At 39.2% G+C, this 25767-nt stretch overlaps 5 protein-coding genes across 8 annotated transcripts; 2 read left to right on the forward strand and 3 right to left on the reverse strand.

Moving 5' to 3' along the window:
- Positions 1–2423: 2423 nt before the first annotated feature.
- LOC105382240 (mitotic checkpoint protein BUB3) lies at positions 2424–4279 on the reverse strand. Its single transcript, XM_011552092.3, has 4 exons — positions 3926–4279; positions 3507–3731; positions 3015–3285; positions 2424–2902 (listed from the first exon to the last, which is right to left on the reverse strand). Exons 1-4 carry the CDS (start codon positions 4136–4138, stop codon positions 2613–2615), a joined length of 999 nt encoding a protein of 332 aa, XP_011550394.1. The 5' UTR covers positions 4139–4279; the 3' UTR covers positions 2424–2612.
- A 255-nt stretch (positions 4280–4534) lies between these two features.
- On the forward strand, positions 4535–11194 carry LOC105382243 (brefeldin A-inhibited guanine nucleotide-exchange protein 1). Its single transcript, XM_011552094.3, has 3 exons — positions 4535–4916; positions 5493–10342; positions 11042–11194. Exons 1-3 carry the CDS (start codon positions 4793–4795, stop codon positions 11180–11182), a joined length of 5115 nt encoding a protein of 1704 aa, XP_011550396.3. The 5' UTR covers positions 4535–4792; the 3' UTR covers positions 11183–11194.
- Positions 11195–11417: 223 nt separating this feature from the next.
- LOC105382242 (actin-related protein 2/3 complex subunit 1A-B) lies at positions 11418–13240 on the reverse strand. The gene is made up of 3 exons (XM_011552093.3): positions 13023–13240; positions 12823–12904; positions 11418–12729 (listed from the first exon to the last, which is right to left on the reverse strand). The coding sequence occupies exons 2-3, from the start codon at positions 12893–12895 to the stop codon at positions 11678–11680; spliced, it is 1125 nt and encodes a 374-aa protein (XP_011550395.1). The 5' UTR covers positions 12896–12904; positions 13023–13240; the 3' UTR covers positions 11418–11677.
- A 2015-nt stretch (positions 13241–15255) lies between these two features.
- On the reverse strand, positions 15256–23202 carry LOC105392797. Of its 4 annotated transcripts, none has more exons than XM_048631654.1 (12): positions 22890–23202; positions 22629–22805; positions 21893–22007; positions 21421–21522; positions 21227–21313; positions 20313–20393; positions 19983–20078; positions 19014–19708; positions 18633–18771; positions 17894–18193; positions 16813–16906; positions 15256–16321 (listed from the first exon to the last, which is right to left on the reverse strand). In XM_048631654.1, exons 2-12 carry the CDS (start codon positions 22794–22796, stop codon positions 15271–15273), a joined length of 2928 nt encoding a protein of 975 aa, XP_048487611.1. In that variant the 5' UTR covers positions 22797–22805; positions 22890–23202; the 3' UTR covers positions 15256–15270. The 4 variants fall into 4 exon arrangements, with proteins under 4 accessions (XP_048487611.1, XP_048487610.1, XP_048487613.1 ...); XM_048631653.1 differs by having other exon boundaries at positions 19983–20084; positions 22890–23201; XM_048631656.1 differs by lacking the exon at positions 21227–21313 and having other exon boundaries at positions 22890–23201.
- Positions 23203–24389: 1187 nt separating this feature from the next.
- On the forward strand, positions 24390–25519 carry LOC119693474 (TAR DNA-binding protein 43). The gene has a single exon (XM_038117063.2). The coding sequence runs from the start codon at positions 24556–24558 to the stop codon at positions 25381–25383; it is 828 nt and encodes a 275-aa protein (XP_037972991.1). The 5' UTR covers positions 24390–24555; the 3' UTR covers positions 25384–25519.
- The last annotated feature ends 248 nt before the right edge of the window (positions 25520–25767 follow it).

Below are 25767 nucleotides of genomic sequence, written 5' to 3' on the forward strand. Positions count from 1 at the left end.
AGTTCTATAAGTACCACCTACCTACTTAGTTAATAATTTTATTTGTAACCAGGTACACTGGCATCCACGACACAGGCTGAGCCTAGTGTGGAAGCCACCGAATTTCGATAATTTATAATCTCTCACCCTTTTATTTAATTTCCTAAAATTATTTGTTTGTACCTACTAACTTTTTAAATTCTATGGTGTTTAAATAAATATTTTTTTTTTATTTTTTTTGACATACCTAGTTCTAATAAAAAAGTTCTAAGGACAAAATTTTCTCCAAGTAATACGTAATGGGAGGTTTTCTTTTGACGTTTAAAGTTCCAAAATAGACCAATACATGGCATTCGGCCTGTCGTTTTTAGTAGTGAGTTACATTCTTCTGAGGGAACGGAAGATGACAAATGTCACAGACCTACTACAAAACAAATGTTATGTCTGTGTCATTCGGTTTCTCTATGGTTTCTCTTGTACCTATGCGAATGTCTCCGGTGCTGTGTTTTGTGATAATTTCGACGACTCTGGCTATTCTTTTGGACTTTTGTGACTTCTATACCCGACCGACCTTTGCACTCCCCCTGGACCCTTGCTTGCCATTACGATTTACCCCTGCCTGTACTTCGGACCTTGAAACAATCATGGGAAAAGACTATGGATCATGGTCAACTGTACGCCTGAAGGACGAACTGCGAAAACGCAAAGCAAAACTTTCTGGAAAGAAAGCATATCATTGAATTCACGTTCTCAACAAATACCAGTTATGCAGGTTATGCTACGAAATCATTTGGCTATTTGTATTCGGCAATATTTGCCAAATAGGCAACTTGTAGGCAAACTATTTAACTAATCATACTATTATTCTCTGGAATAAACATGGATTTTTGTATTGGCTGAAAGGACTCGAATCCATGCCGGCTATAAAAAAATATGCAGTGCTGTTCAGTATGAAGATTTACTAGCGCCCTCTATAGTCGGGTTTTGTCTATGGTTGTTTTCTATGGTTGAAAACCTCCCATAACTTAAGTACCTACCTACGAAAATTCTCATTTCGCGGCATCGTAATTGATTTTTTTTTTATATTAGGCCAATCAAATCAATATTTAATTAATCTAAGTTAGAGACTTAACTACCTCTAAGAACTAAAAGGAAGAAATACGTAATAACTATAGGTAATAAGTACCTACAGATATGCAGTTCTTCCTTTTCAAATCCAATCATAAAATCTTCTTTCATCCTTAACGTTAAGGAACTCCTAGGTACCAGCATTAAGCCCTATTGCTAAAATGCCACAAGAAAGCATTTCTAAAGGTGCTTTCACACTCCATAAAAGTGGCTATTAAAACGAGTATTCCAAACACACTCAATTAACACTTGCAAAACATTACAGGTGTGTAGGCGCAGAAAATACGCAATTAAAATCAAAAATGTTCACGGATTGTCCAGATCTTGTCTGTCTTATTGCGACGGTTTAAGGTCTATAATCTTGGGGTAGGTTTATTGCAGATACTAAAGTTTATGAAAGCTAGTCTAAATTGGCAGACAAATAAAAGCTCTCAGTATTTGCGACCACCAGAAGCGTAGGAAAGCAAGGTAAATTTGTAAACACTGAGCTTAATTTTGTTTGTTTTCCTAAGTTGGCCAGTTACGTAGACCATTGTCCATGCTTACTGCACAGTCGACACACTATTAAATTAGTTGTTTATGTAAATGCATGATTAATATTGGGCTTCGTTTTAATAGGTTCATCAAGTTACTTGATTTACTGGACTTGAGTCGTTAGGTAGTGCTAACGACTCAAGGTAGTGCTCTTTTGAATAGGTATTTATTATTTATACTAAACCTACTTTTATTAATAACTATTTAAAACTTTTGCAACGGCATAAATGCGTAATATAACCAAGTCGGACAATACCTATAACTGGAGAGGAGCTAAATTCATATCAATATTTAACATGCCCTGAGGTAAAAAATATAACACCTATTTTCTAGAAAATATGGAAATCATATACAAGTTACAATAACTAACATCACAAGTGATTCACAACCGGTGTAGCTACATATGAAACTGCTACTGCTTGTTGAACTAGTGAAGAGGAAAGTAAGACTTCACAAAATACCGATGTGAAAAGTTTTGCTATAACATGACTTTAAGGCGTTTCGTTTTCGTGTTGCCCCGCGAATAGAGAATCAAGTGTGAGTCGGACTCGAAGGGTCCTGTAGGTACAATTATCTTTAATCAAAAGTACTTACACATTTTTGCAACCAAACATAACTTAGTTTTCCATAGTCTTTATAATGAAAACGAAGTTAATTTGCGGGTTCGTTACATTAAGGGACATAACAGTCAGTTACTAAGTCTAGTTCTCAGACTTTTAAAATAGGTAATATGTAGTAATACCTGTTACCATTGTTTAAATAGGATAATCAAATCAATCAACTTAAAAAGTATTAAGACTTTATTAAATTAAGAGGTAACTTAAAAATAGAAATACAAACTAATAATTAACGACCGCAATTCATGAAAACATTAAACTGATTTCCATGGACAGATCAAGTTGCTTAGTTTACACCTAGAACTAATTACAAACACAGCATCACTTAAAACTGTAAGTTCAGGTCATTTTCAATTATTTAGGTTTGGTTTCTTGGTCTGTGACATATCTGATGTAGATTGTATCCTCAGGTTTAGGCTCCTCAAGCTGAGTTTCATCCAACTGGGAACACGCTATGGCTAAAGCGGACCCATCATGAGAGAAGCTAAGGGAAGACACGGCGGTGTTGTAACGGTGGAATTGACAGAGACGTTTCTTGTTGAACCCATCCCAGATGTTGACATAACCATCGGATCCACCTGTGGCAAATGTATTGTAGACCGAATGGAAGCTTATTGCATTGACTGGGTAGATTTTTTCTAGACCTGGAAATGAAGATTAATTTTTTATAAGTTGTTATAATATAGTAAGTATTTTCTAGTAGTTACACTTTAGAAGTTTTTTTAAATAATATGGTTAGATCAATAATATTCATACCTGCATCTTTGATTCGGTGGCACTTAAATGCGTACTTCTTTTTCTGAACCTCAGGGTTACTGTCCAAGTACTCCACGGCCACTCTTCCCTCGATGGAGCTCAGCACATAGCCTTGTTTATTGGGGAACACTCGGATGCAACGGGTTTGATACTTCAGAGATGACTCCCTCCGTTGGTTCACATGCCCCATGTTTCGGACATCCCACACAAAGATTTTACGTCCTGATGTGCCAACTACAAACTTTTCACCAACAATGCTCATTGTGTAAACCTGAGAGTAAATTTAAACAAAAATCAGTGCTGAGTAACAAAAAAATAAACTCCTCATAAATTTCAGATGAATTACAAGTTCTATGTGGCAATAATAAACAGGTAGAGTCTCTGACTTGCCCATTGGACCACCAACAACCACCAAAAACCAACCAACCCATAGTGGAGTGGCTGGATGAGGAAGCCTATGTTCAGCAGTAATGAGCAATAAATAGATCTTACCCTCTCATTGCCTTGGTTGTAGGTGCCAACACAGTTAGGTACACGGCTGTCCCACATCTTGACGGTACCATCCCAGCTGCCAGTCAATACTGCATTAACTTCATTGGCGAATTCCACGCACCGGATTGCACCTTTATGTTCCCCAAGCATGGTCTCAGCCCCGGCGTTCAGGTCGTACATCTTGAGTGTTTGATCCAACCCTCCACTATAGGAGTGGACTGCATCCTGAAAATACTTAACTGTTAATACATTTATAGGTTATAGTGTTATTATTATTTTTTGCTTCTTTTCTCAGTGTACTAGTGTTAAGTGTAACGTTCTTATGACCAGTACCCTGAAGTATTTAATGACAACATGTTTACAATAGTGAAATAGCAACTGAATGTAAAAAAAACTTGACGAAGTCGGTGAAAGCTTACTCGAAAACAAATGTCCAGAACCGGGAGTTCATGGCTGTATTTGTGGCGTTCAACGTTGGCGGTGACATCATATAACCTCACTGAACAATCCCAAGATGAAACTAGAAGAAATTGATTAGATTTTGGTGCAAACTTAACGCTTGAAATAGCGTCTTCGGGTAATGTCTTTAATTTAAATTCGGTGCGGGATTCCGCAACCCGCGTGACTGTCATTGTGGAAGCAATTTTTGATGACTAATAAAATAAACAAATAAATAAAAATGAGCCGCTTATGTTTATAGACGAAAGAATAATAATTAAAGCGTCGTCCTCTCCGAATTTCCACAAAAATTTCAAGTTGTGAATGTGACAGTTTTTTTTTCCTGAATGTCAATCATAGATTAATGTGTTTAAATGTCAATGCATATGAAATTCACAGTTTATTTTCACGTTAACAAAACATGATCATGAATATTGAAAAAAAATATAATGTATATGGTCCGCTTTATTTTATAAAAGGATTACATCTTCCTTTTAATTTAAGGTTTAAAATATAAAAATGGTATTAAGATATAAATTGTGATCGTGTTGTTAAATGAAAAAGTGCTCTTAAATAAATTGAATGCAGCTTTAGTTGACATGTCATGTTTGTGATGAGGTGTGAAGTCAAAATCCCTTCTCACCAATAAAAGTGATGAATGTTTTCAAAGAATCATCAATTGCATAAAAAATTGTGATGTTACAATTGTGCTGTTACGTTACGTGTACATAAACCTACGATTACAATCTAAGAGTGCCTGAAGAAAACACCATAAATGTCTTTAAAATCACCGTGTACATAACTCGATTCCGTCGGGACCGAATGGAGTGATTTTACAAGATATTACGATGCAAACTAATCTTAAAACGAAAGAGATGTTTATAGTCCGAGCGTTAGAGAAGATATTAGCTGATAAGGACATAAAAAGGTCCTATCACAGCCAGCTGAAGAAATCTTGTGAAGTAGCTCTTGGTAAGTTTAACGTCGACATGTTTTCGTAATATAATTTGAGGACGGAACCTATATATACGTGTATAGATAACACTATTGTATTTTAATGAACTTCTATGGTATCTTTCATGACTGAATAGACATTACTCAAGCCTGCCAAGGCTTTGAAATCAAAAATGAAGTGATTGTGTGACCTTCAGTATGAAAAATTATGATTTATCCACCTACTTCAGTGATATTCTTATCAGCACTGTGCTCTTCACTACTAGTGGTGACAAACTATAATTCTATTGCTAGTATGATAAACCTTTTAATTTTATAAGTGTTTACAAAGTAACTGATTATTTAGTTTTTTTTAACCTGGTGATCATAATAATTTACTGTCTTTTTACTAATTAATCCAACTAACCATAAAACATCTTCATTAATGATGAAATATCTTCTGTTCAAATGATGAAATACATACTTACAATAATATCCTAATTACTATTTATGCCAGTGTACTCTTTATTTGATATAGGCTTTACTTACATTTTACTCCTCAGTTGCTTTAATTTTATTCAACAAGTATTGATACAAGTGTTTTACTTATTTCAGAGGAAATTAAAGCTGAGTTAAAAAATGGAGGTCAAGTGGAGACATCTGAGAGCCCCACATCAGGCACACTCCCATTACCAAAGAATGATGCATCCAATATTATCACGGCAGAAAAATATTTCCTACCATTTGAGCTAGCTTGCCAGAGCAAAGCCGCACGGATTGTAGTCACAGCTCTCGACTGTCTACAGAAACTGATTGCTTATGGACACCTTACTGGTAACATTCCAGATTCCACAACACCAAGGAAATTACTAATAGACCGGATAGTTGAAACTATTTGCAGCTGCTTCACGGGGCCACAGACCGACGAGGGGGTGCAGCTCCAGATTATCAAAGCTCTGCTGACTGTGATCACCAGCCAACATGTTGAAGTACATGAAGGGACTGTCCTGCTGGCCGTCCGGACCTGTTACAACATTTATCTCGCCAGTAAAAACCTCATCAATCAGACAACTGCGAGAGCCACTCTCACGCAAATGCTTAATGTCATATTCACCAAGATGGAAAACCAGGCACTGGAAACTGATGTCACACCAATTCCTAATAATGCTGCAGAGTTACCACACAAAGTACCTAATGGCAATATTCCCACTGGTGAAACAAACCTGACTATGAGTAACCATATCACTGAGGACAATAAAGAACAATCTGTTGAACAAATAAATGAGGTACTTGAAGCACAGCTTATTGCTAAACAAATTGTAGATTCAGTTATAGATCATGCTATATCTATAGCTGAAAAGAAAAATATAGAGGAGACAATTACTAATGAACCTGACAATCACGAAAATTCACCAGAGAGCAATGGAACTATATCAGAAGCCTCTATTCAAAGAATACCATCTCAAGAAAGTGTAGATGCAGCATCAGAAAATGATAATTCTGTCACAGCAAAATTCACACACATTCTACAGAAAGATGCCTTCCTAGTTTTTAGAGCTCTTTGCAAACTGTCCATGAAACCTTTACCTGAAGGTACTCCTGACCCTAAATCTCATGAACTGAGGTCGAAAATTCTATCTCTACATTTGCTCCTGTCTATACTTCAAAATGCTGGCCCTGTATTTAGAAACAATGAGATGTTTATTACAGCAATCAAGCAATACCTATGTGTAGCACTGTCCAAGAATGGAGTAAGTTCAGTGCCTGAAGTATTTGAGCTATCTTTAGCTATATTCCTTGCTCTGCTGCAGAACTTCAAGGTCCACCTGAAAAAGCAAATTGAAGTATTCTTCAAAGAAATCTTCATGAACATATTGGAAACATCAAGTTCCTCTTTTGAACACAAGTGGATGGTAATCCAGGCCTTAACAAGAATTTGTGGTGATGCCCAAAGTGTGGTAGATATTTATGTCAACTATGATTGTGATTTGTCTGCTGCTAATCTTTTCCAACGATTGGTGAATGATGTATCCAAAATAGCACAAGGAAGACAAGCACTAGAACTGGGTGCCACCCCAAATCAAGAAAAGTCAATGAGAATTAGGGGTCTTGAATGCCTAGTTTCAATACTAAAGTGTATGGTTGAATGGAGTAAAGAATTATACATTAACCCTAATGCCCAAACCACCCTAGGGGAAAGGCCAGTTAAAGAAGAAACAGATCATCATAGTATTAAATCTCATGGTGGCTCAAGTTTGAGTTTGGTCTCAACTGGTTCCAGCAACATCGGAAATAGAGAGACCTTGGATTCACCAGAACAGTTTGAGGTGCTGAAACAGCAGAAAGAAGTTTGGGAAACTGGTATTGATCTCTTTAACAGAAAACCGAAGAAAGGTGTTGCATTTTTACAAGAACAGAGCTTGTTAGGTTCTTCAACGAAAGAAATTGCGGAATGGCTATTGACTGACGAACGACTCGACAAGACTTTCATAGGAGAATATCTGGGAGAAAATGATGATCATTCCAAAGAAGTGATGTATGCCTATGTGGATTCAATGAATTTCTCAAATATGGATATTGTGGCGGCGCTGCGGTATTTCCTAGAAGGATTTAGGCTACCTGGAGAAGCGCAGAAAATTGACAGACTAATGGAGAAATTTGCATCCCGATACTGTCACTGTAATCCCAGCAATACATTATTTACGAGCGCAGACACAGTTTACGTATTAGCATTTTCCATTATTATGCTAACAACAGACTTACATTCACCTCAAGTCAAGAATAAGATGACAAAAGAGCAATACATTAAATTAAATAGCGGCATCAGTGATAATAACGACTTACCGCGTGAATATTTGTCGACAATATACGATGAAATAGCTGGACATGAAATTAAAATGAAGAATATATCTAAGCCAGGTAAACATATGATTGCTAATGAGAAAAAGCGTAAACTGATTTGGAATATGGAGATGGAGCAGATTTCGACTGCAGCCAAGAATCTGATGGAGTCTGTGTCTCATGTTCAAACTCCATTCACTACAGCCAAGCACATGGAGCATGTCCGTCCAATGTTCAAGATGGCTTGGACGCCGTTCCTCGCGGCTTTCTCAGTTGGACTTCAAGACTGCGACGATCCCGAGATCGCTTCTCTCTGCTTAGACGGAATCCGATGTGCCATACGGATTGCGTGCATTTTCCACATGTCGTTAGAACGAGACGCCTACGTCCAGGCCCTCGCACGGTTCACGCTCCTCACTGCTAACTCGCCAATCACTGAAATGAAGGCGAAGAACATTGACACCATCAAGACATTGATTACAGTGGCTCACACAGACGGAAATTACCTGGGATCTAGTTGGTTAGACGTCGTCAAATGCATTTCTCAGCTAGAATTAGCTCAGTTGATAGGGACCGGCGTCAGACCTCAGTTCTTGTCTGGCTCTGGCATCAAGCCACAACCTGATTCGCTGAAGTTTAGCTTGATGGCATTAGACCCTAGTGTCAAGGAACATATCGGAGAAACGAGTTCACAGAGCGTGGTTGTGGCGGTAGATAGAATATTCACAGGATCCACGCGTCTTGATGGTGACGCTATAGTGGACTTCGTGAAAGCCCTTTGCCAAGTGTCGTTGGATGAATTGAGCCACCCCACCAACCCTCGAATGTTTTCGCTGCAGAAAATCGTCGAGATATCGTACTATAACATGGGAAGGATCAGGCTGCAGTGGTCCAGGATATGGCAGGTTCTAGGAGAACATTTCAACAAAGTTGGATGCAGTAGTAACGAAGACATATCCTTCTTTGCTGTCGACTCTTTAAGACAATTATCAATGAAATTCATAGAAAAGGGCGAGTTCGCAAACTTTAAATTCCAAAAAGATTTCTTGAGACCATTCGAACACATCATGAAGAAAAACAACTCTCCAACCATCAGAGACATGGTTGTGAGATGCATCGCCCAAATGGTGAACTCGCAAGCGCCTAACATACGTTCCGGGTGGAAAAATATATTCTCAGTGTTCCACCTAGCTGCTGGGGATCAAGATGAAGCGATAGTCGACCTGGCATTCCAAACTACAGGGAAAATCATTTCCGAACTTTATGAGAAGCAGTTCCCGGCGATGATAGATTCATTCCAGGACGCCGTGAAGTGCTTGTCTGAATTCGCTTGCAACGCGAAGTTCCCCGACACCTCCATGGAGGCCATCAGGCTGGTCCGCTCCTGCGCCACCGCCGTCGGAGCCTCGCCGCAGTTGTTCGCAGAACACGCGAGCCTGGAAGGGGAACAAGGAACCACGGAAGAAGACCGGGTGTGGCTCCGCGGCTGGTTCCCACTCCTCTTCTCCCTGTCCTGCGTCGTCAGCCGATGCAAACTAGACGTCCGCACCAGGGGTCTGACCGTCCTATTCGAGATTATCAAAACCCACGGTGACTCATTCCGTCCGCACTGGTGGAGAGATTTGTTCAATATATTGTTTAGGATCTTCGATAACATGAAGCTACCTGAACACCAGTTGGAGAAGAACGAGTGGATGACGACGACGTGCAACCACGCGTTGTACGCCATCGTGGACGTGTTTACGCAATACTTCGATGTTCTGGGCGGGCTCTTATTAGAGCAGCTATACTCGCAGTTACACTGGTGCGTGCAACAGGACAACGAGCAGCTCGCCCGCTCCGGCACCAACTGTCTCGAGAATCTAGTCATTTCCAACGGGACCAAATTCACGGAAGACACCTGGAGCAACACGTGCCAGATCATGCTGGACATCTTCAACAGCACGCTGCCGACCACGCTGCTGACCTGGCGGCCGGAGGACGACGACGACGGCGCGCCGCAGGTCCGCCACGGCATCCTCAAGAAACCACAAGTCGGGGACGACGCCAAGTCCTCAAACCGCATCTTCAACAGCCTTCTCATAAAGTGCGTGGTGCAACTCGAATTGATCCAAACTATCGATAACATAGTGTTCTATCCTGCGACGTCGAGGAAAGAGGACGCTGAAACGCTGGCTCTGGCAGCGGCGGAGCTGACGGGGGGAGTCCCCGGCACTGAACAGGAGTGTCAGCGGGAGGAGCAAGGCATGTACCGGCTGCTAAGCTCCCCGCATCTGCTTCGACTAGTCGAGTGTCTGATGTGCAGTCATCGATTCGCGAAGACGTTCAACACGAATAACGCCCAGAGAAACATTCTTTGGAAGGCGAATTTCAAGGGCTCGGTGAAGCCAAATATGCTGAAGCAAGAGACGCAGTCTTTGGCCTGCGTGCTCCGGATATTGCTGAAGATGTACAGCGACGAGGCGCGGCGGGACAGCTGGCCGGCGGTGCAGACCAGTCTCATCACGATCTGCTGCGAGGCGCTGGAGTACTTCGCGAGCGTCACCAACGAGGGCCACCGCGACGCCTGGACCTCCATCCTGCTGCTGATCCTCACCAGAATACTGAAGATGCCCGACGAACGAGTAAGTGATCATTTATACTGTATGACTTAGGTGGCTCTGATGCTTGTAAAATTCGTGTTGTGCCACTTGAAAGAGTGAATTTCTTCACCATTTTAATGCGCTTAAGATACTATAAAATTTTGATATAAGTAAATATACATACTTGAAGGATTTGTATTGATTACCGTCTAACGCTATTTAGGTATTAGTGCTAGACAGATAAGATAATCTCGATTGCATTAGCATGGGTTATTCTATCTAGGTATAAGCGCGCAGTCTGCCATAGGGACTTGATTTAGGTATTTTAATCAAAATTTTATGGTTGTGCTGTTATCAGAAACCAGTTTGTTACATTCGTCGTCGTCATTTGCATTCGTCTGTCTGCAATAAAAAATATTTGGATCACGTGGGAGTGGCCAGATGTACCTATCTGTGGCAGTCTTGCTGCACTGATGATACCTCTCCTCTTAAAAAGTGTTAATAGAGTCCGAAAAAGCTTACTTTGCAACAGAAACAAATGATTCTTTATGAGTTTGATGACACTGGCGTGGTACTTACGTCTTCTTCATTCCGGATAACCTATAGATTTACCAGATATACTTGCCATATTTTGCCTTCTTCGACTCAAACATAGATACATTCAACTCCCTACTACACCTACAAGACACCTACTCGGCTGTCAAAGGTCAAAGGTCTCTAAACTTGTCTCTTGTTTTCCAGTTTGCGGCGCATGTATCCAGCTACTATCCCCTGCTCTGTGAGATCACCTGCTTCGACCTGAAGCCCGAGCTGCGTTCCGTTCTGCGCAGAGTGTTCATACGCATCGGACCTGTCTTCAACATCACCTCGAACAAACAATAACAAGCATTATTTTACAAACGAAATGGCCTTATAGTTTTGTAGGTTAAAGTATGACTTGATGTTAATGTTAAAATAATAATACATTTATGTTGATTCCTTAAATTTTAATGTAATATTGACAGCAATCAGTACTTCAGTAGTATTAAAGTGATCTATTATAAATAGGGTGTAGTAGTCTTATAGCTAATAATTTATATAAATTATTTGATTATTGGTTAATAAAAATTACGTAATGTATAGTATAAAAATCATAGCTGTATCTATAAATTTATTGTTTTTCTGTATATTTGAAAGTTATTATTATTACTGTGTGGAGAGCTGAATTCACGCCATTTTTGCTTTTTCTAGTGCTAGACTGATCAAACTGTGATTGCGTCTTTTCCACTGCTTTCTATGTTATATTTTAACCTTTTCTAAGAGTGATTTCAGAACTCACATGCATATTGATTCATATTATTCTTAAAAATAAAATCATACTTTAATCATGTCTTTTTCTTAGACAATTTTGAGACCATCCATAGTCTTTTCAAGGGAGCGGAGATCCCAGATGACTAGCTGTCCGTCCAGTCCCGAGGTGCTGAACTTATCTGCACCAGCCTTGGACCCCTTGTACAGGTTAATGGCAGTGATCGCATTCTGATGGATTGAATCCAGATAAGTATCATTGGTCTCAATACGAGCTTGACGATCCAGGGACTGGAACTTTTTCATTGCAGACAAACCTCCAGACTCCTTCCTCTGAGTGTTGTCCAGCTTAGCAACAAACTTGAGGCTGTTGCCCTCGTGGCAGTATAGAAGTGGAATGCAGCTGTGACCTGCCACTACAATAGAGTTGTTGGAAATCCAATGACACCCCAAGAATGGCAAGTATTCAGTCTTAATCTTGATTACTGACTTCCCTTGTGTAGCATCAGCCACATTGATAGAGCTGTCATGGCCGACCCAGGCCACTTTGTTTCCGTCAGCTGAGAATGACACACTGTGAACCCATCCTCCTCCTGACTGAGTATTGGGGAACTCTGCCAGGAGCTGTCCGAGGGGCAGCTTCGACCCCCACACATTAGGTCCAGGCTGGTCCTCAATATCCTTGATGTAGGCAGAGAAGACTCTGACCTTAAAATCAGCTGATCCAGCCACCAGAAGAATGTTGTTTGGATGCCAATCTAGGCTGGTAACAGTAGATCTGATAGGCTTCTTGATATGCTTGGATACCCACCAGTTGTTTTCCTTCTCAAAGTAGCAGATGGAGATCAGGCGAGCTCCTGAGCCAACCGCAAACTTGTTTTCCATAGGGGACCATTTCACGCAGGTGGCAGCCCGGTTTATACGGAGCAATACCAGTGTCGTGGTCCACTTTCCATCCTCCCCCTGTGTCCAAACATAGGCATTGCGGTCCACAGAGCAGGTTACAATACGATTGGTGTTTGGTGCCCAGTCAATGCCCATGACCCTCAAGTCATGTTCCACCAAGTTGTTGGTTTGTTTCCAATCATTTCCTTCTTTTTCATAGATGTGGACTTCATTGTTGTTTGGGGACAGCGCAATTTCTGTAAATAAACATTAAACAAAATTGATGTAAAATGTTATGTTAATGTAGGGACCAAAACAATTTTATTGAAATTATAAACTGAGTAACTTACGGCTTCTATCCTTATTCCAAGCGTGACACGTTATAGGAGCGCATGAGTCACCGAAAGTTATAGTTTGAGCCATATTTTCTGTCTGAAAAAATAATTACTTTTTGAGTATAGTATTTTGTATAGGTTATCATACCAACCACAGTTAAATTAGTTCTCATAGTCAGATAATCATAGAAAGTCATGAAAAAATAATAAATTACCTTAGACCGACACGCCTGGTTTAGTATCAAGAGTGAGCAAGTTGATAACGATTGCGGAAATTCGCGGACTCTGGGCAGTCAACACGAATTTCTGGAGTTCAAGAGTCTTAGTAGTTATTTGTCTTTTTATGATTAAATTAATTCGTGCACAATAGCAATGTGATGTTTTTGAAAATTTTAACTATTTTCGATGAGATGAGAAAAGAATACTGCGGCTCGTCCACAGATTAGACAGCCTATGTACTATAGTACAGATAGGTATCTGCCATAGAACAGTCCGGTCGTTAGTGAGCTTGTACACCCCACCCTGGATGACAGATGTCAGTTTTAAGCCCTCACATTGAAATGATTGCATTATATACTCTTTGTTTTATTTTTTTTACGGTGGCCGCTAGATGGCTCTGTTTCAGTTTTTATTATACCCAGTAATAAAACAAAGCTGTAAATCTCCTGTAAATGAAACGAAAGTAGGTACAACTTATACAACAATTTATTATAAATAATATAACAAATGTTACTATCACTACATGAATAAGTGTTACAAAAGGAACAAAAATATATAACTTTTCTTTGTACAAGAGGGTACATAATTAACTTATCAATATTCTATACAATAATAAAATAAGCGTTGTGGTATTATTTTGTACAATAAGGTTAAAACAGTTAATAAAACAATGATTACATAGGTATATTAAAGATCCATAGTGCAATTTACCTAAATTAAATTTATTAATAGAGCAAGTACAAAAATACAGCTTTAAATTTAACTAAATATCGGTCACTTATGAATTAACAACTTAAGTAAACTAAAACAGTTTTAAAATAACTAAATTAATAGCACTTAAAATTAATTTACCACTTACAATGCACAAACAAAAATATACATCACCTAATTATAAAAAATACATTCTTCAGCGATTGCCAATATTTACCAAAATTTAATAAATACTTATGATTTGTGCTTGTACAAAAATAAAGCTTTAAAAACTGAATAAGTGCCTTTTACAAGGAATTAACAACTTAAATATATTATGTTATTCAAAATAGTAAGTAAACAAAAATACAGTTAAGACATTAACAAAGTCACTTAAAATTAATTTACAACTTCAAATTCATTAACATAATAACAGCTAATTAATCATTAACTTATTATAAAAAATACAATTCATGTTAAATAAGTGAATTAAAAATAATAACAATGTAAAATCTTATAAAATATATCAACTAACTAATACTGCTAGGCGATCTGAAACAAAAAATACGATTTAACAATGATTATAAAGTCAACCTACTTTTTAACTCTTAGGCCTAATTTCACACCATTCGGTTAGGTTAAAAATACCTCGGTTTGGTTACATCTTGGACCGTTAAGGTTAGTGAGTGTCCCACCATGCTAAATCACGGGGTTAACTCCCTTGATCGGGTGATAAACTTGATTGCTGCTGTGGGGTTCCGCTAAGACTTGGTTAAGACCGGTAACCAGGCAACGGGTTGTTTACTTGTCACTCATTCTGTCAAGATTCAAGATGGAAAAATGAACAGAGCCTTTGATAAACAATATACCTACGAACTAGATGTTGTGTGACATAAAAAATGAAGCGAAATACTGTCTGGGTTTTATATAATGTCAAACCGAGATAAAAGTTTCAATTTAATGTCCTAACCTAACTTGGAACCGCAATAGAGAAACACAAATTGATGGCCCTACCTGGAAATCAAACCCGGGATCCCTGGGTGATGAAGCTGAGCTTCTACCACTAGACCACAGAGGTAGATTCAGGAAGTTTAACCTAATGACGTAATGACAACTATTGAATTAAGTCAAAAATCTTCTATAAAAATAATTTAAAATAAGACCTTACTTGGAAATTGATATGTTATTTGCTGAGACGTTTCTTTTGCACTGACACTCCATCTAGTTCGTTGTATTCTTTTTTAAAGGGCATGGCGTAATAATATTATTTTCAATGACGGATGTCAAAAAACAACCTCGGTAGAAATAGTAACCATGGCAACCTCAAAACCAAAAAGTTTGGTTGTTTGAGGTTGTTTGACATTATAGAGACATAGACACCAATTTCAATGAATATGACAGAATATTGAATGAAGTGTGAGTGAATGATTCACATAGTGCTTGATTTATGAAAGGTCTGTTAGATTTTCGTCATGGGACTCATCCAATTAACAGGGGTAATAATCCTTAACCGCGTCGTCAGCAAATGCGTGATTTAGACTGTAACTAACAGAATCATGAGAAACCAGGTCTTAACGTAGTATATTTTTTAAATGCAATTTCTTGCATAGGGGTCATAGATGATGATGACATTTTGCCTAAAAATGACCCTTTCATAATTTTATTGATACAATTGCACCAATTGTGAATTTGAACTCGGCACACCAGACTGACAAACATATCTAGTAGTTCTCGACAATGCTGACTACATCCCAACCAGCTTACATCTGCTGATTTTAGAAATTCTACTTTAATATATTTTACTACACTCTTTTGGTGACTATGATATTCTAAATATTGATTAATGCAAGTTACTAATTTCCGGAACAAAATGATAAATTTAGTATTTGGATACTTTAAGTTTCTTCCCTTTAAAAGCCTACGCTCTCTTTGTGTAACCCAGTCATGTACATCAGTAATTTCGGTAGTCAACATTGTTTTTCGACAATCAGTGCAAGGTATCTTTTTAATAAGTTGGCGTGATACAAATCCGGCAGTGAAGGCAGAAGAGCGGACGTTCTGCGTCTCCTCGCGCGCCTGCTGCAGCAGCGACGGCGACGGAGATGCTCGCGGCTCACGGGAAGGGCCTGCAACAGGCAAACTAGCTGGAGCACCATGGACTTCGAACATTAATCCCTTATTAAAGATAGCCTCCCCCATATCCTCCTCGCAATTAGAGTTCGGAGAATGTGGGCCGAGGACATCAGTCACTAACAGAGACTTAAAGGAGCAGATGAACGAATAAGGGTCAGGATTAACATTCCTATAATTAAGTGCGCGTATTCGGCCAAAAAAATTCTCTAACGGGTCCTGATTTAAATTACGAGTGTAAAAAAAGCTTACACCCATATCTTTAAGCTCAACCCACAAATTTATAAAACTTTCTAATGTTGTTATCCAGTTTTTTACACTGGGTACCCTTTTTCGATCACCAACATTAGTATCTACATAGTATAGATCCTGCAAAACTCTAATACTCTCCTTCCAAAAGTCCAGATGTTTGCACTCTCCATTTATTTCTTTAACCGGTCCTCGCATCTTGCCGGGAGCCGAGCCACCACGGGACCTGTAATTTATCAAATTTTACTTACATATTTATTCTCGAAAATATTTGAAGTGTAGGTATTGTTCAGATAAATATCAAAACTATATCCATGTACATGATTCATGAAATTTTGACGCTCTACCTTACCTATGAATTTTTTCCACGTGGGCAAAGAGGAAAACACCATGAGGAAACTTGTAATTGGTATGATCATATATTTTTTATTCGCGCAAAATAATATTTGAAGTTAAAGCAATACAAAAGCAATGTTATGATATATTTTCGATATCTATAATAGTTTTAGCGATATAGGTTTTTAAATGTTTCCTGTTTCACAATGTCTGATAATGGCTACCTGTCGGTTAAAATACAAGCTGTCACACTCTATCATTATTTTTTAGACAGTGACAGCATGTCTTTTAACCGATAGGTTAAAAGACAGGCCATTATCCAGACATTGTGAAACAGGCCCTTATTACTATAGCATTTTTAATATTTATATAGGTATTTACCCGTTCACGCTGTCAAATACTCGATCAAAAAATAGGACTGCTTCCGCAGTATTCTTCATGGTTGAACTAACCAACGAACCATCTGCATGCGTGCCTGAGGGAAAAAATATAATTTAATTAGTATGCTATTAATCGTAACATATTAATAGCGCTCCTAAAGTAGCTCAGAGTGCTATGGAGACAGCTATGCTTGGGGTTTCTCTGATGGATCGTATCAGAAATGAGGTTATCCGTTAGAGGACTAAGGTTACCGATATAGCTGTCAAATATGCAATCTGAAGTCTGCTGGTCATATCTGCCGAAAAACCGATAACCGTTAGGGTATACGAGTTCTCGAGTGGAGACCAGGAACAGGCAAATGCAGCGTGGGACGCCCTCCTACCAGCTGGACCGACGACCTTAGGCGGGTAGCCGGTAGTGGCTGGATGCGGAAGGCCGGGGACAGAGTGTTTTCGCGCTCCTTGGGAGAGGTCTATGTCCAGCAGTGGATTAGCTGACGATGATGATGACATTATGCCCTCTAAAGCATCCATCACAGCACTACCGAGGTGCATATAATGATACCTGATCTTCATACAGTGAAATTAGGGCCTCCCCGAAAATAACCCAATTTTCGTGGTCCATACGCTTGGCGGGCGCGTTGGAGAAATTACTTAACATTAATTATAAAATGATTTTTTAAACAAATATGTACCCCTGCCGGTCGAACTCAGAACCCTTGGCACAGCGGTCAAAAGTTAGAAACCAATGCGCATCAGGTCGTCATCTCCGGCACGGGTCTCATTCCAATGAAGGAAGGGTTTAGGCCTAATGCACCACGCTGGCCTAGTGCGGGTTGGTGATTGTGCTGAGAGAGTTACAGGGTAAGTGGGCAACCAGATGTTTTCAAGCTGCCCAAAGGCCTTCTCTGACTAGGTTTAATGATCTGCCTATTATCTTACACTAATAATAACCATTTAGCACTAGAATAATATTTGAAAAATAGCCTATAGTAGAGAACAACACTTTTTATTGCAGATATTTGATCGACGTGATGAAAATAACAAGTCTTTAGTAGTTTAATAAACGAAAATATACAAACCATAATTGGATGTAAACAAGAGCATTGCAGCGGTTCGCTCGCTGAGGACTTGTGTACAGTTTTTAACTTTCATTTTCCTTATTTTATCTGGGATGACATGTTCATCTGTTAATTTATGAAGCATTCTAATTTCTCCTACGTGGCAGTCATTTTTGTACACTTCGACAATGTCACTCCATCTAGCTATATTTCCTTTAAACATCATATCTTTGTTTAAAAAGTTATTCCGTATCCCTTTAATGAGGTGCGGAGGGTCGAAAATTATGTTCAGCGCATGACCATCAATCTCCACTTTGTTATCTGAAAAAGACATAGGATTTTTTATAGTTAAAGTGTAGGAACATCTCACACACAGCCATTCATCTAAACTAGGGAGAGACTGTAATATAGGTATCGAACAGCTGATATATCTAAACAGATACATGGGTACATATTAACTCCCAAGACCAGAGTATCTGACATTAAAACAAATTACCGGCCCGGTCTGTAATCGAACTTAGGACCTTCGGGATAGCAATCAGGGTCACTAACTACTACAGCAAAGTTTCAAAATCCCACTTTAAAACAGAGTTGTCGCTCACTCTCAATATTAACAATTATGGAATAAGAGAGGTTATCGCGAGTTAGTACCCTACATCTATATTCTTGCTAGATATTGTACACCCTTCATGTGGCATCGAGGCCGTAAGACACCTGTGTATAGTCATATTTTGGACAGTTAGGAATTCCAGGTACTTACTTGGGGGATAATTACGGAGCAATTGACATCTGCGAGTATCTGCTCGCATACTGTTCATGCAGGATTGAAACGTCGACCCTTGGTCGCATACTAGCGCTTTTGGAAGAAGTCCCGTTTGAGAGACAGCAGTTACTACTTCCTGCAATATTGGAAACATATTTATTTATAAATGGCAGTAATGTTTTTAAATATTACAACTTAAAGTTGTATCTTCATATCCCTGATTGTTACAATACATAATTTTAACAGGGCGGAAAGATTGAACGGGTTGGAGAGAAACTACCTTAAATGTTAATTTAACCTTGATGTCATTTAATTAAATTAAAATTAAATTTAATTAAAAATACTAAAGATTAAACTTCAAAATAAATAAGTAAGTACCTTTAAAATGTTTTTCAACTTAATAGTTGGAGTTGTTCCTTCACATAAATAATAAGCTATGGGCTGTCTCCATGAAGTGCATATACCTCGAACCATAAAAACAAGGGCATGATCGCATAGTTTCCTTTCCACTTCGGCACCAAAATTCACAAAACCGTCAATGCGATCTTCAGATTCTAAGAATGTCAAATGAGGTGTCAACGCCACTTCATCAAACACAATGGAACAGCACTTTTTTTTGTCATCCCAATTCCGAACTGACTCCTTTAGCTGTGTAAATATGTTTTCATTTATTCCCGGTGCAAGAGAAATATGATGAGTAAATTTTCTTAGAGTGCGCCTGCTAGGCAAGATAAATATCTTGTGCAGCAATTTATATCCTTTCGGACTTTGCTTTTGGAGTGATAGAGCCAAGAGTTTCTGTTCAGTTGTGAACCTCCGTCTTTTTATGTGTTTATTGGCGAGCGTGACCTGCATTTTAAGGAATGTCTTGGCTTGAGGAGTCAGTTTCTCTACAAGCTCAGAAAAAGATTTGTTCTGATTTAGTTTTTCAGCTTTTTCTATTCGCTCCTGGTATGACTGAACTATACGGCGACGGGATTTCAGTATAGTCGAGCATTTTTGGTACATTTTCTTGCATCTGGGGGTTAATTGTTGTACACTTTTTATAAGTCTTTTCCTTGCCGTCTTGGTTTCTGAAAAGTAGAAAATAAAATATTTTAGTATTTTACTTAAAATAATAAATACCTTTAGATAGTATTATTCGAACTAAGAACTAATAATAGGCGGATTTATAGCTTAAAAAAAAAACGATACCCTACCTGGACCTTAAATTGAAAGAGTATTTTTGATTAAATTGGGGAGTGTTTTTTTCTAATAAATAAATATAATACACTAACTTCTCCGCCAGCTTCGCTTCTGGGATAAAAAGTGCATAAAAACTTAAATCACTCTACGTCGTAGGCTTACCTAATGTCACATTGGACCTTCTTGAACAGCTAGGAGATATGACTTCCGGAATACGAACAGTACATTCTGCGGTCGTAATATCATCAGGAATGGTTCCTGAAACTGAAAACAGTGATTTTCAGAAGTAATAGAGTTAAATCTCTCTTTTGGGAAGAAATAAATTGTTCAATTCGACAGAAGTAGAATGTCGAATTCCAAATTTTAATGTAGGATTTTCGAAACAAAGCTCTTGGGCAAAACCTAGAATAGTTGCAGTTGAGTTGAATCAATAGTTTAATTATCAAATATGAAATTGGCAATACCTAAAAAAAAATGTAGTGAACTACTTACTGTCTGTTGCTGCGGATATGTTAAAATTATCTAACTCTCTCTGCGAGTTAGAACCACACGAGCCATTAGTGTCGTTACCATCTAAAATTAGAAATAGTTTTTTTTAATTAAGATTATAATAATAGGTTTTTTCTAAAATGTCATCAAAATAATAGGTTTGTTCTATCTAACATAAGTCTTTTGCTAAAAACTATTGCTACAACTAATATTTTTTTTTAAATCTCGGATACTGATTTGTCGGTTCATCAATGATTCAAATTCTGAACGGTTCATCAACAGCCGATTGTCCTGCCGATATGTCACCGAACGAACGATATTTCACCTGAACTTAGTATCCGAGATTAAAAAACAGGTTTCTAAAACTTTCTAAGGTACTTTAGTTTTCTTTCAGTGCATATACTTTATATTATAATTGCTACTATTATAGTGTGACCATTACCGCTGTGCACTGCGGGGGATGTGCGGGGCGGGGCCGCCACGAGCGTGCCAGACGAAGTAGCCGATTTCTCCTACCGTCTCGCCGCGCGCATGCCTTAGGGCGGTAATGGTCATACTAACTATAATACTACACTACTGTATGCACTGCTTACTACAATAACTATCATACAATAATACATTCGATTGCACGGATTGCACCATACTTTGATTGTGTCTTTTAATCAAAATATTATTAAACAAGTACTCTACAGCTAAAATAAATGGTTAAATACGAAATTAATCATTTTTGCTAGTAAGTATTCCATTGTTTGTTATGTTTCATTTTAAAACCTAATTTTTAAATAAATTCTAATAAGAAGACACACTAAGATTGTTTACCTTTAGTGCCAAGTAAGGACAAATGGATTATACTACAAATATATACATACACACAATAAAATAACAACTACTAGGTAATTATAATTAAAGTGAAGTACCAGTATTAAACTTCTTTTTTTTATTGGGTGGCAGTGCATATGAATGCTCAAGGTTCACTGTATTTAACACTTTTATAATGTCTTCCACTGTAATATAAACAATTACTTAACAAAAATTCAAATTAAGATAGGGTATGTCTTAGATAATAATTAGGTATAATGTAAGTAATAAATAGTATGTTACGAGTACATACGTTCTGATCCTGACAGATGTCTTTTGGTAGTTTCCAGAGGTGCATTGAGAGGTATTTTCTTTGCATAATCGTGATCCCATTTAGCATGCATGGAGTGGAAATCTATAAAATAAAATGTAAAACAATGATAATTATATTAATCATTCAATAGGAAACAAGATTCAACATAGTTTATAAAATCTGCAACTGCATTGGTGGTATGCTCTATAAAGAAATACTGGTAAATGTAGTATGTGACACCCTCAAGCCTGAAATTTTTACAAGTAGGGTATGATAATGAAGGATGAATCATAGGAAGTGATGAATGAGGAGCTCCTTGAAAGTGAGTGGCATATGGGCAACTATTACATTAACCAAAACTTGAGTTTTTTTTTAATGTTGGCAGACTGATGCTGTGAGTTATTTTATTATTTTAACTAAACAATTTCACTCTAATTGACTCTATATTAGTAAGTAGGTTACTACTACTTACTTTCATATTTTGGCTTGCCAGATGAAATTTCCTCAGCTGTAAATAAAGATGGTACAGCCATGTAGTGCCTCCTTCCTCTTGTGAAACTTTTGGGTTCAAAATGCTTCAAACACACCTGAAATTTTCAATCATGTTAGACATAAGTATTACACATAAAAATTGATTGTATCCAAGGGTGATGTACCAACTGAATGTTAAATAAATGTATCCATGCCATCTAGAACACCCTGGGCAGTCAGTGACAACATATTATCTGACTGGCTAATCCTTTCACCCCGGGGACATGTGACACTAACACCAAAACCAGTATGAAATGTATCTTACTGATATACCTAAAAGATAAGGAGTGATGGTAGCTCAATCCGGTAAGCGCCCACTTCTCACACCAGAGATGTGGGTTCAAATCCAATAGGTATAGGTAGGTAAGTACCAAGGAGTTCTTTGAATTTCAATACAATGTATAATCTTATGGCGAAGGAAAACACTGTGAGGAATCCTGTATAATATGTCTAGATTGTGTACCCTAAGTACATTGTAGTCATTCAAAGATGGCTATATAGTACAAATATTCAGCGAAAAGCGGGTGGCTCGCTTTCGAGTCACCTCTGACTACACTTTTGGGGACTACAGTCATCAGCATATTGTGTAAGTATGAATATACATTATATATTGTATAAGATAAGTAGATAATAAGCCTCATGTGTTATATTAGGTACTGATAAGAATGCAAACTTACAACTTTTTCCCTGAGACGATATCTAGGTAGGCCCATCAACCCGGAACAATATGGTTTGAGAGTGTCCAACCAAACATCTGAAACTCGAGGGTCATGCGGCCACCGGGAGGTTTTAGATCCCACATCAGATTTGCAGCCATCTACGACGCACTTGCGAATCCGAATCATGTCAGACAGCTGAAAGACAATCAAAGATAAGAATCAAGAACAAAGGTTACTTAAACTTATGAAAAGGGTATTGTTTACTTGGTGATAACTTACGGAAAAGTGGAAATTATTGGAGGTGTAAGACTGGTCACAAGGCTGATGATGGCTGAGGGAAGACGCAGGTCACAAACGGAGGGAAAACCTTAACACGCTGACTTTGGACGAAGTTCTGTAATCAGTCACAAAAAACAACAAGCAAAACAAATAGATTAGTAGCAAAAGAACAGTGTCCTTTCAATGATAAAAAGAATTAAAATTTGCATCAATAAGTGAATATTGTAAGCAAATTGTAATTTTTTCGTAAAGTCTCCGCTATAGAAATAGTGAGACAAAACAAAATGGCGGGAAAGCCAGGAAAGGAAAATTCAAGCGTCAGTCAGAAAAATAACGGCGAAAATTTGATTTCGTACACAGAACAAATTAAAGAAAGTATGTTCTCGATGCAGTCGTATAAATAACTTACAAGATTGAATAAATTATTTTCACTTACAAAAATAACTTAACAATTATATTGTAATATTATAACTTACCTAACTTATTATTTAATCATGTATTTTTTTAATACATTATATTTTATGGGATCGATTCTGTTCTTTCAACTGATATCAAAATACACCGTTTTAAGTTTAAATAGGATGAAAAGTTAGGACATTTTCAACAGTTGAAAATCAAAAGGTCTTTTAGCTTGAAAAATTTATAAAACAGAAAAAATATTTTATATTAAAAAAAAATAATATTTGTTTTTGGTTCTATCATTTCCACTCGAATTACAAGTAGCCAATGGGAGCGGAGCCGTTTTCGTCTAGCCAATCAGCATGCTAAGGTTTTTTTTTTTTAAATTGACTAAGATAAAGGATTTATACAGCCAGAGTCCCCCCCGTGGGCTCGTCAACGTCAAGTCAACATCGGCAACAGATAAAAATAGTTTGCATCACAGACCATCATCAGACAGAAAGTCCTCGTCCATACTCTAATCATAATGGCTCGTTGACACAGTGTGAGCTGCTGCCTAGCCAGTACACAACTACTCGGTTTTTGCACTCGTAGGCCAGTAGCTCGGCTCGCCTTTGCTGTCTACACGACACCCAGTCCCACCCAGGCCGAGTCGAGTCGCGGCGTAGTACACAAAAATCACGGGTTCCACTCACAACTGTCCAGTTGGCACTGGCGAGCTACTGCCGAACGTGTCCAAACGATGCGAGCGACGGCCGAGCCGCTGTCATGGGCGAGTTGCTGCCGGGCGAGCAGGCGAGTAAAAATAAAAAAATGTTGAAGTAACTCAGATGCGAACTACTGACCAACTCGCACGTACGAGTTACTCGTAAGTTAAGTCCAAACAGTGCGAGTTACTGCAGTGCAGCTACTCGGAAGGCTGACTCGTACGCTAGCTTGCACTGTGTAAACTATCCATAAGTCGCGGCTGACAGCCGCGTCCGCTAGTGTGTCGGCGCCTTTAGCTTGAATTTATAGCAACACTAACTGCGTTTCAAAATATATATTTGCAAGTACCTTTTTCGCGACCTGTCATTGTCATGTTGGCAATAAAACGTAAATTAAGCTGTCAAGTGTCAAATCAAAAGCCAACATTTTATCGGGCTGATTCTGGAAGGTGGAAGCTTATGAAACATATTTTAAGAGATTATAAAACGTTTTACTAGTGCGGTAACCTCTGGGACCGCATCTGAACGGCATGTAGCGCAATGCGGCCAGCGCGCGCGCCATGGCCGGCGAGTACGCGCTCGTGAGCGAGCTCGAGCACGAGGAGCCGCTGGAGCTGCCGCTGGAGGCGGACGGCGCGCTGCTGCTGAGCACCGTGCGCGCGCAGTTCCCCGCCGCGTCCGGGCTCAAGTACCGCGCGCCCGGCGGCCGCCTGCGGGGCCTGCGCCTGGTGGACGGCCGCCTGGCGCCGCCGCCCGCCGGCTGGCCCTCCGCGCGCTACCACTGCGCCGCGCCGCCGCCCTCGCCCCCCCCGCCGCCGCCCCCGCGGCCCCAGGACCTGGTCGTGCTCGGCCTCCCGTGGCGCACCGGCGAGGACGCCGTGCGAGACTACTTCGCCAGTTTTGGTGAGCTCGAGATGGTGCAAGTGAAGCGCGACCCGCGCACGGGGCTATCGAAAGGCTTCGGCTTCATCAAGTTCACGTCGTGGGAGGCGCAGGCGCGCGCGCTGGCGCGGCGGCACCTGGTGGACGGGCGCTGGTGCGACGTGCGCGTGCCGGGGCGCGGCGGCGGCGCGGCCCCGCGCAAGGTGTTCGTGGGCCGCTGCACCGAGGCCCTCACTGCTGAAGATCTGCGAGACTACTTCACAGCATTTGGACAAGTCACAGATGTGTTTGTGCCGAAACCATTCCGTGCCTTTGGATTTGTAACTTTTATGGATGCAGAAGTGGCCCAGTCCCTATGTGGTCAAGATCACATTATTAAAGGTGTCTCTGTGAACATAGCATCAGCATCTCCAAAGCGAGAGAGAGCTGCTGCGGCCCCCGGCTGGGCGCCGTACTGGCCTCCTGGGGCTGGCCCGGACCAGAAACCGTACCTCAAATATGAGTGATGTCACTATATGCTATTGCTGTACATAATCTGCTCATATGAGCCCATTGTTGATCACTATAAAATTTTATATCAAAATCATAAATGTACATATTATAGTATAAAATATAATTCAAGTTGCAATCTGTCTTTAAGTACATGAAATCTTTTATTATTTATCCATGCTTCAGTATAATTCTGAACACATAACTGATACTTTCCTGAAATCTTAGTGTAGATTATAATTCAGGAATCATAACTAGGTCATTTTCATTATTAGTGGCAATCAACCTTATTTATATAACAGCAGTCTTTGTAACAACATGTGTGAATAACAAGTTTATTTATGTAGGCTTACATAACAGATATTTCGTCTTAGTTGCCCATAAACATAAATACCTACTAG

This window comes from Plutella xylostella, chromosome 29 (genome assembly GCF_932276165.1).
Source record: "Plutella xylostella chromosome 29, ilPluXylo3.1, whole genome shotgun sequence".
Lineage (NCBI taxonomy): Eukaryota > Metazoa > Arthropoda > Insecta > Lepidoptera > Plutellidae > Plutella > Plutella xylostella.

What these genes read in the sequence shown, in the direction of transcription:
- LOC105392797 (XM_048631653.1), bottom strand. Translation starts at nt 22,796, where the DNA reads ATGATTCGGATTCGCAAGTGCGTCGTAGATGGCTGCAAATCTGATGTG. An exon ending in AAAAAAGAAGTTTAATACTG is followed by an intron (nt 20,394 to 21,226) that starts GTACTTCACTTT and finishes TTCTAATTTTAG; the next exon opens with ATGGTAACGACACTAATGGC. An exon ending in GTATTTGACAGCGTGAACGG is followed by an intron (nt 16,322 to 16,812) that starts GTAAATACCTAT and finishes GATAAATTACAG; the next exon opens with GTCCCGTGGTGGCTCGGCTC.
- LOC105382242 (XM_011552093.3), bottom strand. Translation starts at nt 12,895, where the DNA reads ATGGCTCAAACTATAACTTTCGGTGACTCATGCGCTCCTATAACGTGT. An exon ending in TTGGAATAAGGATAGAAGCC is followed by an intron (nt 12,730 to 12,822) that starts GTAAGTTACTCA and finishes GTTTATTTACAG; the next exon opens with AAATTGCGCTGTCCCCAAAC.
- LOC119693474 (XM_038117063.2), top strand. Translation starts at nt 24,556, where the DNA reads ATGGCCGGCGAGTACGCGCTCGTGAGCGAGCTCGAGCACGAGGAGCCG.
- LOC105382240 (XM_011552092.3), bottom strand. Translation starts at nt 4,138, where the DNA reads ATGACAGTCACGCGGGTTGCGGAATCCCGCACCGAATTTAAATTAAAG. An exon ending in TTCTGGACATTTGTTTTCGA is followed by an intron (nt 3,732 to 3,925) that starts GTAAGCTTTCAC and finishes AAGTATTTTCAG; the next exon opens with GATGCAGTCCACTCCTATAG. An exon ending in ACAACCAAGGCAATGAGAGG is followed by an intron (nt 3,286 to 3,506) that starts GTAAGATCTATT and finishes ATTTACTCTCAG; the next exon opens with GTTTACACAATGAGCATTGT.
- LOC105382243 (XM_011552094.3), top strand. Translation starts at nt 4,793, where the DNA reads ATGCAAACTAATCTTAAAACGAAAGAGATGTTTATAGTCCGAGCGTTA. An exon ending in ATCTTGTGAAGTAGCTCTTG is followed by an intron (nt 4,917 to 5,492) that starts GTAAGTTTAACG and finishes TACTTATTTCAG; the next exon opens with AGGAAATTAAAGCTGAGTTA. An exon ending in TGAAGATGCCCGACGAACGA is followed by an intron (nt 10,343 to 11,041) that starts GTAAGTGATCAT and finishes CTTGTTTTCCAG; the next exon opens with TTTGCGGCGCATGTATCCAG.